We start from the raw sequence: 17420 nt of genomic DNA on the forward strand, positions 1-17420 counted from the left end.
ACTCTAGGGAGAGACCAGCCATGCCTCACTCTGATACTTAGACTACACATGCGTAACTTTTTTCTTAAAGGCCCAGTGCAGTCAAAAGCTCTGTTTTCCGGTGTTTTATATATATTTCCACACTATGAGGTTGGAATAATACTGTAAAAATGTAAAGAATAATGATAATTCCCTTTTAGTGTAAGAGCTGTTTGAAAAGACTGCCTGAAATTTCAGCCTGTTTTGGTGGGATGGAGCTTTGGCCTTTCCAGGGTGAGTCCCATCTTCACTCAGCTGTCCCATCTTCACTCAGACCACTTCCAGACAGTCCTAGCTAAATTCTTGCTTGAGAATGTGCTCTTTGCTAAGAAGCAATTTTTGTTTCTTTTTGACGATTTTAATTAAGGTACTTAACTGCAGTTGAGTCACTAAACCTTGAGTCCAAGTCGAGTCACCAGTCCCCTGTGCTTGAGTCCGAGTCTAGTCACGAGTCCCTATGGCTGAGTCCCAGTGCTCGAGTCCTGGTCCAAGTGATCAAGTCTGAGTCACTGGGTCTGAGTTTAACAAAAAATACTACATTAATATTGGTTCATGTGCACATAAAAAAAATATATATAACTTTTGAAAGCAAAATTAATGATTCAGGGTTCTTTAGACATATTTGGTATTTTAGTTACTGTTGTTTTTCTGCTCGCTTGTATTGGTGGCTTGACGCTCGTCTGTTGCTCTATTGATTTGGCTCGTATTTAGTAGAAGAAATCTGCCCAACAACAACTAGTGGCAGGCTGGTGGGAAGTAGCGCAAAGATTTTCCTTCTGTTGCACAATGGTCATAATTTCCTGCAATATACTATAGCCTATGAAACAAATAGTCCTTCATACAGTCTCACACACATTTTATTTTAATATAATGTTCAATAGTTATGTCAAATCAGTAATGTTTTAAAGGGATGAATGGTCTCTTGACGGAATTGGCTGTTGCTCCTGTCAGATTGACCAGATTATTATTTGCTACTTTTTTTGTAATCGCCCACTAATATTTGTGTAGGTTGTTTTATTCCAGAGTGAAAACTAAAGGGAGACTGGTGAAAGTGGGAGGGTAGAGGGAGATGACAAATTCAAATACAAACTACTTTTCAATACTCATGGGGAAAGAGGAAGACAATAGCTATACTGTTGTTTTACTTTTAAACTCAATAGAATTGTTTTCAATTTCGTAAAGCAGTTTGTGTTTCTTAACAATGAAAAGCTAAATAGTAGGCTGGGGACTGGTGAGTACGGGGAAGCAGGAGTCGCTTGCACGATGTGTATGATTGGAGGCGGAGTGTCACGATCGTCTTGCTGTGAGAGATTGGACCAAGGCGCAGCGTGTGCAAAATACATCTTCTTTATTTAAAGAAGAGAGAAAAAACAAGAAACAAACAACTATACACAAACTAACAAAATAACAAACTGACGATAGTGAAGCTATACAGACAAATAGTGCTGACACAAACACTACACATAGACAATTACCCACAAACAGCTAAAGCCTATGGCTGCCTTAAATATGGCTCCCAATCAGAGACAACAATAACCAGCTGTCTCTGATTGAGAACCAATTCAGGCAACCATAGACTTTCCTAGACACCTATACTAAACACTAACCCATCTACTCTAATTAACCCCCTAAACCATACAACACCCTAGACAATACAAAAACACACAAAGACAACCCACCCCAACTCACGCCCTGACCAACTAAATAAATAAAAGAAAAAGGAACAATAGGTCAGGAACGTGACACGGAGTCAGAGTGGAGCCTGCCTTTTTGTCTGCCCACACTCATCGCTTGCTCCCCCGCAGCTCACCAGCTGATGTAGGCTGCGTGTGCCAGTGTGGTGCGCCATTCCCATGGCTAGCTAGAGGACAGAACCCTCACTGCTCTGCGCAACCAGTGCTGCAAATATTCTGCTTATCTTAGTAGCCAATCCAGTCATGGTGCAAATACAAGTCACAGGAAGGTGAGTCCAAGTCACCAATGGTCGAGTAGAAGTCGAGTCACAATTCATGAAAATTGGGACTCAAGTTCGAGTCCTGGACTCGAGTACTACAACACTGCTTAATTGTTACTCAGAAATTATTTGATATTGAGATAACAACAGCTGCATTGGGCCTTTAACTGCTGTTATAGTGTTATAAGTTACATGCTGACTTCCCCCTAAGAGGGTGGGCTGACAGATTAGAGGGAGTGTCAAAACATTGTCCCTGTGGTGGATCTCATGACTAGACTCATCCTAGAACTCACACACAAGACCAGCAGGGATATGACAGATCAGGTCTCAGGCAGAATGACAACATGAGGACAGCAGCCTCTGAAACAAATACAGCGGATTGGGTCGATTCTGCCCGAGATTACTTCCATCTTTAACAGAAGCATCATTTGAAATGGAAATGCCTGGGTGGTCTGTGTCCTCCTGCACCTCTCTCTGTGCCAGGCTTACGTATGGTTGTGCGCTAACTGCTTTGGTTTAGCCTATATACTGTAGAGCTCATTTGTCATGAGAGGATGAGGGAAGGTAGAGGGAGGGAAGGAAGGAGAGTGGGAGGGAGGGAGATTGAGATGAGGAGGGAATGGGCGGAACCAAGGGAGAGAGAAACATCGGGATGCTTCCCCTATTTCTATTCTCTGCTATTAAGGTGTAATTAAACAGTGAAAGCATGTTGTGGATCCACCTCATGGCGAAGGGCAGACTGAAGGGGAGCATTTTAATTTAACCTAAGGGACAGATGAAAGCAACCAGCATCTGTTTAACGCTGCTCAATCCAGAGGCAACTCCATGCTTTTCCTCTGTCCTAAATCCACCAGCCAGTGGTAGGAAGCTAAGGGTTCAGCTTAGTGACTTCTATCTGGAGACACAGGACTGCAGTTGAACATTGTCTGAGAGACATCCAGCTGTGTTGTAACCTGACTTAAAAGCTGAGGACCAGTTAGGAGCCTGCACTGGCAGGTACCAGTATGCGATTGTGTATTCATTTCTGTTTCTGGGTCCAGATGTGTGTATTAATAGTTAATGACTGCAGGCATGTTTCTATTTAGGGATTTGTGCTGCGCCGTGTGAGGTTGTCAGTATTAGTTGCTTGGCTAAAATGCGTTGGTAAAAAGAGTTGGGGGATAGAAAGAGCGTAAACAAAACATAAGTAAGACACTAAATTTACTCAGTTTAGTTTGCAGTGTTAAATGACTCCGCTCCATGTGACTGTTTCTCTGTCCAGACATCCTCTTGACATATTGTTAATCATCATTGATTCATGCTTGTTGTCTTATCATGCCAACCGTCCATCTTTCCATCTACATGACCGTAGTTAATGTTATTGTTTAATTCACTCATTGACTAATGATTATTCTTCCAGCCTGTATTAATAGTTGACATCCTTCAAACAACATTGATTATTTTCTATTCTATTTCAAATGTTTGCTTTGTAATAAGGTATTTTGCATTGATTCGTTACTCTCTGTATAGCTACGTGTATGAAGGAGCTGTGGTTTACCATGTTATTGAGCAGTGATGGGTAACTAGGTCATATTGTGTTGGGCAACTCTAGTGTATCTAGATTAGCCGTTCACTGTTCTAAATAACCAAAACCTCCCCTGCCTTGCAGGCCTTTGAAGTTATGTCTGTATTTGATATCATTGTATACCCCTTACTATTCCTGAGGCTTTGATCTCCCCTTGGTATAGGAGTTTATGGAGTTATATGGGGGGGGGGTTTGGTACATTTCCATAGCCTCTCAAACGCTGAAGGGGTTCTCAATTGCTTATATATTATTCATATACTGCATTCTTTTTTGGGTTGAAAAACATATGTCAAGGGCTCAGTGTCACGGTGTTGAAAATGCACATTCACACTTTCTTAAGAGTTCTTTCTTATTGTACATGAAGTCAGCAGCTCTCAAGACCAAAGGACCTCAACACATTTTTTAAAGGGGCCTCTTCTTTTTGATATATTATGTAGATAATACAATTAGATTTGAGATGTTTCTGGTCATGACAAACTAACCAATTTCTAACCGTGATAGTGTTACCCAGTTGGCTCTACTGTCCATCACTGATAGAGTTTGGAGAGTGAGCTAAGTGACCGAACATGAATTTGGTGTATGTTCTACTTTCACACTAGTTCAGAAACAGAAAGAGGTTGCTGTATTAAACTCCTACATTATTTAGAGTGTGGTGGCCCTCACTATTTTAATCTCTCTGTACCCATTCCCCTGCAGCTGTCCTTTGCAGAGGAGCAGACTGAGGGGAAGAAGGCTGGTCTGGACTCCAAGGAGCCACTCTTCGTGGTTCAGATCTGCTGCCAGGTATAATGGAGCTTGAGGGCTAGGCCCTAGTTTCTGACCCATAGAACATTTTATCTGAAGAATGATACTCATATCTAAGGGGGTAGGATAATCCAGTGTTTCTCAACCCTCTCGGGACCCCCAGACGTTTCACAATTTAGTTGTAGCCATGAACTAGCACACCTGATTCAAGTAGTCGAGGGCTTGATGATTAGTTGAACAAGGTTTGCTAGCTCTGGACTAGATCAAATACATGGAATGGCTACAGGTCCAGGAGGAGAGGTTTGAGACAGGCTGGGATAATCCATTTTGTGCCTTTGTACAGTAGCTTTATCTGAGATTCCTTCACTTTTTTTATCAGTCTGGTCTCATTTCAGGCTCACTGTCTCTGTTTGTGTCTCAGAGTCTGAGCTGGCTGGTGAAGCGCTCCTATGAAGACTTCCGTGTGCTGGACAAACACCTCCACCTTTGTATCTATGACAGACGCTTTTCTAAACTCTCTGAGCTGCCCCGCATTGACTCTCTGAAAGACACAGTAGAGGTAGAGGTCAGTCAACAGGACTAAATCTTACTACTGGCAATATTATACTATCTGCTGTGAATGAGACCGGTTGTATCCCAAAATGACACCCCATTCCCTAAATAGTGTACTACTTTTGAACAGTGCACAGGAAACTGGTCAAAACTAGTGGACTAATTAGGGAATAGAGTGCCATTAGGGACACTTCCACAGTCATAGTTACATTACATCAGGTATCTCCCCTGGCTTTGCGTTCAACCTAACTCATTCCCGCTGGCTCTATTCTCAGGAAATAACCAAGATGTTGGCGGCCTACCTGTCCCGTCTCTCAGCCATCGCTGACAACAAGATCAACTGTGGTCCAGTGCTGACATGGATTGAGGTGAGCTACTCATGTTTCTCTTTATTCAATTAGACTTCATGCAGAATTCAATTTTCCATAGATCGTAATAGATCCATTTGATGTCTTTGCTAAACTCCGTTATGTCGTTTTTTTAGTATTTTGTATTCCATCAGCCTGTGTTTTTGTCTCTCAGATTGATAACAAGGGCAACCACATGCTGGTAGCTGAGGAGTCCTCCATCAATGTTCCCGCCATCGCCGCGGCCCACGTCATCAAACGCTACATTGCCCAGGCTACAGACGAGCTGACCTTTGAGGTGACCCGTCTGGGCATCTTGTGATAGGACAGGAAGGGGCACGGGTTTAGGGAACAGTGGGAAAATATGGGGATACATTCACTAGGATATTTGTACACATTCTGCCGTGGTTGTTGATGTTTTTAAACCCACTCAATCTACTATACTCTCTGTTGTTTTTTCTGTGTCGTCCCTGTTCTAGGTAGGGGACATTGTGTCAGTTATTGACATGCCTCCTAAAGAGGACACTGGCTGGTGGAGAGGGAAGCATGGTTTTCAGGTAAAACCCCTCAAATAAGTCTGACTTAAACAGCTTTGTCTGTCCCTTCATACTAGTGACTCATTTTCTGTATCCCACACCCTACTGTACATGGAGGTTACTATCACTTACTCTTCCTTAGATCGTATCTGGTGCATAAACAGCGCAGGAGAGTTACTTTTCCTCCTTATGTTTCTCTCTGTGCAGGTTGGCTTCTTCCCCTGTGACTGTGTGGAGCTGATCAGTGACAGGGTTCCCCCCTGTGTGTCCAGCTCTGTGCCAAAACCAGGTACTGTGGCCTCAATCTACACACAATACCCCATAATGACAAAGTGAAAACATATATATATTTTTTATGTATATATTTTTTTAATGATACTTTACTTCCATAAGTATTCAGACCTTTTGCTATGAGACTCAGGTGCATCCTGTTTCCATTGATCATCCTTGATGTTTCTACAACTTGATTTGAGTCCACCTGTGGTAAATTCAATTGATTGGACATGATTTGGAAAGGCACACACCTGTCTATATAAGGTCCCACAGTTGACAGTGCTTGTCAGAGCAGAAACCAAGCCATGAGGTCGAAGGAATTGTCCGTAGATCTCCGAGACAGGATTGTGTCAAGGCATAGATCTGGGGAAGGGTAACAAAAAATGTCTGCAGCATTCAAGGTCCCGAGAACAAAGTGACCTCCATAATTCTTAAATGGAAGAAGTTTGGAACCACCAAGACTCTTCCTAGAGCTGGCCGCTCGGCCATACTGAGCAATCGGGGGAGAAGGGTCTTGGTCAGGGAGGTGACCAAGAACCCGATGGTCACTCTGACAGAGCTCCAGAGTTCCTCTGTGGAGATGGTTGTCCTTCTGGAAGGTTCTCCCATCTCTGCAGCACTCCACCAATCAGACCTTTATGGTAGAGTGGCCATACGGAAGCCACTCCTCAGTAAAAGGAGTGACAGCCAGCTTGGAGTTTGCCAAAAGGCACCTAAAGACTCTGACCATGAGAAACAAGATTCTCTGGTCTGATGAAACCAAGATTGAACTCTTTGGCCTGAATGCCAAGTGTCATGTCTGGAGGAAACCTGGCACCATCCCTACCATGAAGCATGGTGGTGGCAGCATCATGCTGTGAGGATGTTTTTCAGCGGCAGAGACTTGGAGACTTATCAGGATCAAGGGAAAGATGAACGGAGCAAAGTACAGAGATATCCTTGATGAAAACCTGCTCCAGAGCTCTCAAGAACTCAAAACTGGGGCGAAGGTTCACCTTCCAGCAGGACAACGACCCTAAGCACACAGCTAAGACAATGCAGGAGTCGCTTCGGGACAAGTCTCTGAATGTCCTTGAGGGGCCCAGCCAGAGCCCGGACTTGAACCCGATCGAAAATCTCTGGAGAGACCTGAAAATGGCTGTGCAGGGACGCTCCCTATCCAACCTGACAGAGCTTGAGAGGATCTGCAGAGAAGAATGGGAGAAACTCCCCAAATACAGGTGTGCCAAGCTTGTAGTGTTATACCCAAGAAGACTCGAGGCTGTAATCGCTGCCAAAGGTGCTTCAACAAGGTACTGAGTAAAGGGTCTGAATAATTACAGTACCAGTCAAAAATTTGGACACACCTACTCATTCAAGGGTTTTTCTTTATTTGTACTATTTTCTACATTGTAGAATAATAGTAAAGACATCAAAACTATGAAATAACACATGGAATCATGTAGTAACCAAAAAGGGTTAAACAAATCAAAATATATTCTATATTTGAGATTTTTCAAAGTAGCCACCCTTTGTCTTGATGACAGCTTTACACACACTTGGCATTCTCTCAACCAGCTTCATGAGTTAGTCACCTGGAATGCATTTCAATTAACAGGTGCGCCATGTTAATTTGTGGAATTTCTTTCTTTCTTAATGCGTTTGAGCCAATCAGTTGTGTTGTGACAAGGTAGGGGTGGTATACCGAAGATAGCCCTATTTGGTAAAAGACCAAGTACATATTATGTCAAGAACAGCTCAAATATGCAAAGAGAAACGACAGTCCATCATTACTTCAAGACATGAAGGTCAGTCAAGTGCAGACGCAAAAACCATCAAGCGCTATGATGGAACTGGCTCTCTTGAGGACCGCCACAGGAAAGGAAGACCCAGAGTTACCTCTGCTGCAGAGGATAAGTTCATTAGAGTTTCCAGCCTCTGAAATTGCAGCCCTAATAAATGCTTCACAGAGTTCAAGTAACAGACATCTCAACATCAACTGTTCAGAGGAGACTACATGAATCAGGCTTTCATGGTGGAATTGCTGCAAAGAAACCACTGCTAAAGGACCCCAATAAGAAGAAGAGACTGGCTTGGGTCAAGAAAGAGGAGCGATGGACATTAGACCGGTGGAAATCTGTCCTTTTGGTCTGAGTCCAAATTTGACCTTTTTGTTTACAACCGCATTTTGACACAGAGTAGAATAAAATATATTTAGATTTGTTTAACACTTTTTTTTGGTTACTACATGATTTCATATGTGTTATTTCATAGTTTTGATGTCTTCACTATTATTCTACAATGTAGAAAATAGTATAAATAAAGATAAATCCTTGAATGAGTAGGTGTGTCCAAACTTTTGACTGGTACTGTTTTTTTATTTTTAATAATTTGAAAAAAAATCTAAATCTGTTTTTGCTTTGTCATTATGGGGTTTTGTGTGTAGATTGAGGGGGAAAAAACAATGTAATCAATTTTAGAAAAAGGCTGTAACATAACAAAATGTGGAAAAAGTCTGGATACTTTCCGAATGCACTGTGTGTGTGTAAGTGTTATATGGGTTGACTCTGAAGAGAGGACCACTTTGGGCTTAAGTGTTTTTATTCATACTTTCAAGTGTTATCCACTGGGATTCAAATGAACAGTTATTGTTTTATTTACAACCCAAAAACTAAATTAAATTAATTCAGTTTGTGTCTATCAGTTTGTAAGAAGCACGGAAAGCTGGTGACGTTCCTGAGGAGCTTCATGAAGTCCCGTCCACCCCCCCAGAAGCTGAGGCAGCGTGGGATCCTCAGGGAGAGGGTGTTTGGCTGTGACCTGGGGGAGCACCTCCTCAACTCAGGACATGATGGTCAGTCTCCCATTAACCTTATCTCTCTATAGTTAGCACTGTATAGACAATGGCAGTCTTCTCAGTCTTTGTTGTTAAAATCTTTTGGATGTTACTGTGTTGATGGCCCTTTCTCCAGTCCCCCAGGTGATCAAATGCTGTACTGAGTTTATTGAGAGACATGGTGTCGTGGATGGGATGTACAGACTCTCCGGGATCTCCTCCAACATCCAGAAACTGAGGTAAATCCTTGCTTCACTTAGCATTAAATAATGTACAACATCTTTGAAAAAAATTGAGATTCAATCATCATGTCAGTACTGCTTACAGACTTTTAGCGTGTTGACTGTACGTGATGGTCTGATGTTGAGCGTTAACCAGTGTCTTCTCTGTTTCCACAGACATGAGTTTGACTCGGAGCAGATACCAGACCTCAGTAGAGATGTCTTCAAGCAGGATATCCACTCCGTAGGGTCTCTGTGTAAACTGTACTTCAGAGAGCTGCCCAACCCTCTGCTCACCTACCAGCTCTATGAGAGATTCTCAGTAAGTAGCAGAATACTGGTACTTAGGGGAGAGATGGGGGGCTGATTGGGAAAAGAATAGTGGAGGAGATATTCTTAATAATATAGTCATCTTGTAATAAACCAAGGGACATACTGTACTAATACATAAGGGGTAGAATTCTTAATCAGAAAAAATCCTCGTAGCACAGTGTGGTGTATTGAAGATAACCGTAAACAGGGGAAACAACAGTAAAGGACAGAAAGCTCCTGCTGGCCTAGTTCTGAGGCTCTCTCTGTGTGGACCTCCGGTGTTCCCTCCCTCCACAGGAGGCTGTGTCTGCAGCTACTGATGAGGAGAGGCTGGTGAAGATCCACAACGTCATCCAGCAGCTTCCTCCTCCTCACTACAGGTCAGTTGGAGATGAACTCACAGCACACCCAAATGGCTTCTGCAATACTGCTTCTTCTGTATTCACTACAGCGGTATATAAAGTCGCCACTGAACTGTAGGTGCTAAAGCGCCATCTGTTGGCTAACAGAGAGCATTGAACAGTCAAAGTCTTGGTATCGTAAGCTGACGGTAAAGAAGGGTGTATTCCACATGTCTGTGTTCTACCTGATCTGTAATAGTCTCTGGTCTGTGCTGTAGGACTCTGGAATTCCTCATGAGACATTTGTCCCAACTAGCCACCTTCAGCCCTATTACCAACATGCACACCAAGAACCTGGCCATCGTCTGGGCTCCCAACCTGCTTAGGTATATTGTAACATTCCAACAACCAACACTGTCATTAGTATTTACTGCGAATATACACTGTTTTGTAACTGGTTATGACTGGCCATGAAGTTGAATAGGATATAACTGTTTCAGGTCCAAGCAGATTGAGTCGGCCTGTTTTAGTGGAACAGCAGCCTTCATGGAGGTGCGTATCCAGTCAGTGGTGGTGGAGTTCATTCTGAACAACACAGAGGCACTCTTCAGCCCCAAACTCAACGCCCTCATCCGGGAGAGCACAGGTACAGCATTACTCTGGTTTAGGCAATCATTATAGGGAAGTTGTGAGGACATTATGGCAAGTTCAAAAACATTGCTCCCTCTGCTCCCAGGTACCAGTACCCTATCCAGGCCCAAGTCTCTGCTGGTGTGCTCTCCCTCCACTAAGCTCCTGTCTCTGGAGGAAGCCCAGGCCCGTACCCAGGCCCAGCTGGGCTCCCCTGTTACTACTCCAATTCTGTCCCACAGCGAGTACATCGAGGTGGGGGAGGGACCCGGGGCACTGATGGGCAAGTTCCACACAGTCATTGAGCTCCCCACTGAGAGGTAGGTTGTTGTTGGTGCTTCTAGAAACTAGTAGCCTACAGTACGTTGTAGTTGTATAAACCATGTACAGTACCAGTCAAAAGTTTGGACACCTACTCATTCCAGGGTTATCTTAATTTTTTATATTTTCTGTATTTTAGAATAATAGTGAAGACATCAACTATGAAATAACACATATGGAATCTTGTAATAACCAAAAAAGTGTTAACCAAATAACCAATAACCAAAAAAATCTAAATATATTTTATATTTGAGATTCTTCAAAGTAGCCACCATTTGCCTTGATGACAGCTTTGCAACTCTTGGCATTCTCTCAACCAGCTTCATGAAGTAGTCACCTGGAATGCATTTCCATTAACAGGTGGGCCTTGTTAAAAGTTCTTGTGGATTTTCTTTCCTTCTTAATGCGTTTGAGCCAGTCAGTTGTGTTGTGACAAGGTAGGGGTGGTATACAGAAGATAGCCCTATTTGGTAAAAGACCAAGTCCATATTATGGCAAGAACAGCTCAAATTAGCAAAGGGAAATTACAGTCCATCATTACTTAATAAAGATGTGAATGTCAGTCAATCTGGAACATTTCAAGAACTTTGAAAGTTTCTTCAAGTTCAGTCCAAAAACCAAGTGCTATGATGAAACTGGCCGCCACAGAAAAGGAAGACCCAGAGTTACATCTGCTGCCAGCCTCAGAAATTGCAGCCCAAGTAACAGATACATCAGAGTTCAAGTAACAGATACATCTCAACATGAACTGTTCAGAGGAGACTGTGTGAATCAGGCCTTCATGGTCAAATTGCTGCAAAGAACCACTACTAAAGGACACCAAGAAGAAGAAGACACTTGCTTGGGCCAAGAATCACGAGTAACGGACATTAGACCAATGGAAATCTTTTGGTCTGAGTCCAAATTTCAGATTTTTGGTTCTAACCGCTGTGGCTTTGTGAGATGCAGAGTAGCTGAACAGATGATCTCCATGTGTGGTTCCCACCGTGAAGCATGGAGGTGTGATGGTGTGTGGGTGCTTTGCTGGTGACACTATCAGTGATTTATTTAGAATTCAAGGCACACTTTACCAGCATGGCTACCACAGCATTCTGCAGCCATACACCATCCCATTTGGTTTATGCTTAGTGGGACTATTATTTGTTTTTCAACAGGGCAATGACTAAAAACACACTTCCAGGCTGTGTAAGGGCTATTTGACCAAGGAGACTGATTGAATGCTGCATCAGATTATCTGGCTTCCACAATCACCTGACCTCAACCCAGTTGAGATGAGTTGTACCGCAGAGTGAAGGAAAAGCAGCCAACAAGTGCTCAGTATATGTGGGAACTCCTTCAAGACTGTTAGAAAAGTATTCCAGGTGAAGCTGGTTGAGAGAATGCCAAGAGTGCAAAGCTGTCATCAAGGCAAAGGCTGGCTACTTTGAAGAATCTCAAATATAACATATTAAGATTTGTTTAACACTTTCTTTTCATTACTACATGATTCCATATGTGTTATTTCGTAGTTTTGATGTAGAAAATAGTAAAAAATAAAGAATACCCTGGAATGAGTAGGGGTGTCCAAACATTTGACTGGTACTGTATGTCTCTGATCACCCTGTACATTCCGCTTTAGTCACGGGGCATGTTGTGTTATAGTAAGAGGGCTCCTGGGAAGGTGAAGAAGTCCCCAGTCGGAAGCTGGCGTTCATTCTTCCACCTGGGCAAGTCCTCCTCCATGACTTCCAAACGCAAGCTGAAGCGTCACCCCAGCGAACCCAATGAGATCAAGAGCATCGCGCTGCCAGGTCAGGCCTTAACCAGCACTACACTGTCACCATCCAGGACTGTACACAACCATAAGGACCGTCTTCACAGCCATGTTATAAAATACTTCCCAGTCATGTCTCTGTGGTTAAATGTATGGGTGTTTTTTCCACTTGGGTGATGTGATGAAGTCATGTTTTTTTTTCAGAAGTCTATTTTCAACTTCAGTTTGTACTTCCATATTATTCAGGTGGAAGAGGTGATAGTGGAACACTGCGCTCCACCAAAAGTGAAGAATCTCTCACCTCTTTGCACAATGTGGAAGGTAAATATGCCCCCAGTCACACTTTCAATCCTGACAGTACCTGTGTTTCATAATACTTGATAAACAAATGTAGAGTAATCATTTGTTTGTTACCTTTATTTTTATGTTGTCTGTTGAAGTCTGCCTCTGAACAGTAATGCATACTATTTGTCTATCTGTTCTAGGGGAGCCCCAGATGTACCGCCCCCCTAGACCACGCTCTACCAGCGATGCCCTCTCCACCGCATTCAGGGATGACCTGTGTGATGCCAGGGACAAAGGCGACCGCTACCACAAACAGGCCAAGGAGGGCCATAATGGTGCTGATGGTCCAGTCTATGACCCAGCTGGTGTGTCCTCTCCACATCAGGAGGATGACCTTGACCTCTGTCTTCCAGCCCCTGGCATGGCCTTTCTGGACTTTGACCCCATGTCCTTCCAGTGCAGCCCACTGAGCCCACCAACAGCTAAATCCGCTCCTCAACGCAAAGCAAGCGTCAACTGGAGGAAGAATGTCGGGGGTTCCAGTGAATCAGAGCCCATCTCTTCATCCCTCAAAGTCCTCAGTAACTCCCAGTCCCCTGACATCAGCCCAGTCCATAGGAAAAGAGGGGAGAAAAAGAAAGTGTCTCAGGTCGTCTCCCCCAAACTCAGACGGAAGTCCTCTACGTCCCCCAATGTGGTTGAAACAGATGTGCACACTGTGTGTGTCTCTGCCCCACGCTGTGTCTCAGACACCCAGGGTGGTGAGTCCTCCTCCCCTCCACCTCTGGATCTGTGTGAGGCCCAACTAGTGAGTGGGGAGGGGAGTGAGGCCAGGGCTCCCTGCCGGCCCCCCAGCCCTCCAAGCTTCACATCAACTTTCACAGACAGCCTGGCTTCACAAAACCCTCAGGATCCAGGTCAGTGGCACATTTAAAAACAAATTACATTTTTGTTCATTTTATTTGTAAAGCCTTTTTAAATCTACAGTGTATCATTAATGTGCAACAACGTTTAACATGGGCATGTACAGTTCTTATTGTGCTCCCTTGTTAGCTGAAGTTCTTATGGTATTATTCTATGTGTTGTCCCCTCATGTCTGATCACAGCGTTGTTTGTCCTGTCATACTGTAGCAGCATTGTTTGTCTTATGCCTCCCCAGGAACAGATAGGCTTGTGAATTCAGTGTCTGTCCTCCCTCCTCACCCTCCGTTGACGATGGCTGCCCGCAGGCTGGCCCTGGCCCTGGCTGAGTCTGCCCAGAAGGCCACTCTGACCTCCCAGAAGAGGAGCACCCAGCCCCCCTATCCTCTCCAGAGACAGGACACCCCCCATCCCCTGGACAGACCCCCACGGCCCTCTGTTCTCCACCTCCAACCCTGCTCTCAGGATTACGGTGGCCTCAAGGTCTCTTCTCCATCCCCCCTCTTACCCTTGGCTGGTACATCAGTTGAGAGTCCTTGTGGCCGTTTCCCTAGCCATGTGAGAAAACAGGCCCCTGAGGGACAAGTGGCTATGAGTAACTTCACTCCCACTGTCAGTCCCTTAGAAGCTGGAGCTCTACTGCAGGGCAGCACAGAGGTGAGGGACCAAAGAGAAGGGAGAGACAGGCCCCTGGGAGCTGTGAGATCTGTTCACCCTCAGATGGTTTCCTCCTTGTATCTCAGTGGTAGGGTCTCCCCTCCCTTTCAATCAGTCTGCTCCATTCAGAGCCAGTTAGCCGCCGCTGTCCTCGCTAACACTGACTCTGTCAATGCCTATAACTATCGGACTGTTCTGGCTGAGGCGTCCATGCCAGGGTCTGTGGAGGAGATCCCTTCATGTCCTCCTCTGCCGTCCTTAGTCCATCAGTACAGCTCTGATGAAGAGAGAGCTATGAGGGAGGCTGAAGATGTGTACAGACATCATCGGGTCAATCCAGCAGGACCTCACCATCTTCGGCCTGGCTGTCTCCCTCCCCACCTGGCAGGGCCCAAGAGCATGTACAAACCCACGTCTGACAGCTGCTACAGCACTTTAGGCCTCCGGCACCACCCATCTTCCTCCCCCCAGTACAGAGGTCAACCCCAACCCAGGGAGGAGCACAGCTCCAGCGGCCACCACAGATCAAGGGGACAATGGCAGAGGACTGAGGAGAGAGCCCTGAGGTACCCAGTCATCCGCAGGGCACGCTCCTTCCATGTCCAGCAACCTAGTTGTGTTCAACTGGCAGAAACTGAAGTCCTACCCCCAGACATCCTGTTCTATGTCCAACGTCCAGTTGTCCAGGAAAAGGAGTGCCAGAGGCTAGTCCAGTCAGGTGTCCAACCCCTGCAGCCGTACTTTGAGAACGGACGCGTTCAGTACCGCTACAGCTCCCATTCAGACGCAGCGCCTCTAGAGGATTCTTACTACTATGTGGACCCTTACAGGACGAGCCGTATCCGACACAGTCAGTCATACACCATGCGCTCTACTAGGGATAGTGGACATCCTGGCTACCACTATCGCCCTTCAAACAACGTCCCACCTGCAAAAAGAGAACTCTTCTTGGAGAGTAGGGATCTAGAGCGAGTAATTTACGAGTCCTGGGACCACCCAGAGGGTTGTGACAGACTAGTCTATCATCCAATCAGGCAAGAGAATAGAGCCAGGCAGAGGACCCAGGGCCCTATCATGTCTCCTTATGAGAACCTGGATTCTCATGTCCCGCAGAGTGACATCAGGGGCAGAGATATCAGTCACACCAGAAGCAGGTCAGACCCAGGTAATGCCTGCCTGCTGGCTATCGACAGAGTGGACAGCCAACGTGAAGTACCTGCCATGTCCCCAATCTCCCCTGGCCAGCAGCTTTCAGACCCTAGTGATTACATCAGGCACCAGAGGGGTTATTGGCCAGGTGAGGAACCAGTCCCTCCCAGGAGAGAGAGTGTCTCCAGGAGAACCCAGTCTAAGCAGGGTACCTCCCAACGACATCAACCACAGCATTGCAACGTCCCCATACTCCTAGATGTTAAGAACATGGAGCAGGGTGAGGGTGGTTCTAGTAGAGGTTGTGACCAGGACAAAGTAATGATGGGCAACGCTGCTAATAGCTACTCTGCCCAATTAAAACCAAGCATCCCCAGGAGACAACGATCACAAAGCATCAAAGAGCCTCGTTACTACCACCATGTCAAATCACCTGTGGAACCAGATCACCCTGGGTCCTTTTCCACCCAGCCCCACAGGAGAACTCAGAGCACCAAGGCCATGCCCTCTCACTATGATAACCTGGAGGGGTACTACCCAGCTCCCAAGCCCAAACCCTCAGGGTCTAGTAAGGCCATGCCAGGGCCATTCCCTGGCCACGGCTGCATGACCCCACACAGCCACAGACTGCTGTCCCAGGCCCTAGGGGGCCATGGGGCCTTCCTACAGTCAGGCCTCAGGCCGGAAGCTGGAGTCTACGCTGAGTGATTCAGTCCTCTAATCACACCAGAAGCTGAGGCCAGTTTGGCATACATTGCCAACTCAACAGATTAATGCTGATGTTTATAAAAATGGAAAAAATGCATACAGATATAAACCTTCATAAACAGTTTTTAAGAAAATGTAGAATTGACACAAATGGGTGGGTCATACTGTTGGTAACGTGTAGATAGCAAAGAAAGAGGTACATTATATTCTCATTAACTACAATGGGACTGGTAACGGTGAGATTTTGAAAGCTTGTTTTGTGCAATGGTTTATGAAGGTTTTGTATCATTTTTATGCCCAAAGGTTAATTATAATTTCATGTCCATGAGATAATATTGTTCAAAAAACAGAAAATACCATTTTAAATATCTGCCAAATATTGTTAATCTTATGAGCAATAATATTCTAAGATATAATGTCTTATTTGGCCTACTGCCAATGTGATATTGTTTGCCTAGTTTACTTAGATCATTTACGCCCTAACTGAAGAAACCTGCACTTTTTAAGAATTCTATTAAATTAGAACCATGCATAGAGCTCCTTGACTTTTATGTTTTGCAATTCCACTGATTCTCCACTGAAGGTGTTTTGTAACATTAGCACTTTTGGTGTTATTTAGTTCATACAATAGTGGAAGACACAGAGGACCTTTCTTCAACGGCACTGCTCTCACCTTCACAAAACACTCAGACATGGAAAGATTAAGGAGCAAGGAGGACTGTGACCACAGTTAGGGTCCATCTGTCATCTTACCAGAATAAATAACTTCCAAATGTGTACTTGTGCTGCAAATGTGAAAGTGTATGTCAATGCACTTTTCACATTAACAGGAAGCTGTGATGTTTCATGACATTGTGGTGTATTATGAGAGGACATTAGTTCTCTCTTCGTAGGGATATTTTAATGGTATGCCATGTTTTAACTGTTGCTTTGTTCTTTTGTATTCATTAAATATGTTATTTCAAACCCAACCCTCTGTAAATGAGGAGATATTGCTAAGACATTTTAATGTTGTTTTTTCATTAGAATATAAATTAAAAATAAATAATATCTATAGCATACTATGAAAAATGGTCAGACTTTATTTGATGTTTTTTTTTACCATTTTGTTCATTTTGTTCATTTGCTACCTTGCAGATTCAGAGAAGTTTAAGCAGCAGAGGGCACTGCAGTATTGCAGAGAAAGTGGTTCCCTAAAAATGTTTCTCTGAATCTCTAGTGGAGATAGGACAAGTTTTTACATTTTTTATAATCACTTTAAATCCGTTTCTCATCAAATCTCTCATTCCTTAGATTACTATTTATTTCCCAAACAGGAT

The 17420-nt window shown here is 44.4% G+C and overlaps 1 protein-coding gene across 4 annotated transcripts in view; it reads left to right on the forward strand.

Annotated features, from left to right (window-relative positions):
* The window catches only part of LOC129822170 (rho GTPase-activating protein 32-like), a 29495-nt gene extending 12323 nt beyond the window's left edge, over positions 1-17172 (forward strand). For 3 of the 4 annotated variants that reach the window (XM_055880211.1, XM_055880210.1, XM_055880213.1), the window contains 17 exons: positions 4233-4319; positions 4702-4845; positions 5108-5200; positions 5355-5477; positions 5659-5736; positions 5923-6004; positions 8672-8821; positions 8940-9042; positions 9202-9346; positions 9634-9716; positions 9956-10063; positions 10178-10323; positions 10414-10627; positions 12270-12418; positions 12628-12702; positions 12867-13583; positions 13826-17172. In XM_055880211.1, coding sequence (XP_055736186.1) covers positions 4233-4319; positions 4702-4845; positions 5108-5200; positions 5355-5477; positions 5659-5736; positions 5923-6004; positions 8672-8821; positions 8940-9042; positions 9202-9346; positions 9634-9716; positions 9956-10063; positions 10178-10323; positions 10414-10627; positions 12270-12418; positions 12628-12702; positions 12867-13583; positions 13826-16101 — 4773 coding nt within the window. In that variant the 3' untranslated portion in view covers positions 16102-17172. The remainder of the gene's footprint in view (positions 1-4232; positions 4320-4701; positions 4846-5107; positions 5201-5354; positions 5478-5658; positions 5737-5922; positions 6005-8671; positions 8822-8939; positions 9043-9201; positions 9347-9633; positions 9717-9955; positions 10064-10177; positions 10324-10413; positions 10628-12269; positions 12419-12627; positions 12703-12866; positions 13584-13825) is intronic. The other variant, XM_055880212.1, reaches the window with a different exon arrangement.
* The last annotated feature ends 248 nt before the right edge of the window (positions 17173-17420 follow it).

Source organism: Salvelinus fontinalis, chromosome 24, assembly GCF_029448725.1.
Source record: "Salvelinus fontinalis isolate EN_2023a chromosome 24, ASM2944872v1, whole genome shotgun sequence".
NCBI lineage: Eukaryota > Metazoa > Chordata > Actinopteri > Salmoniformes > Salmonidae > Salvelinus > Salvelinus fontinalis.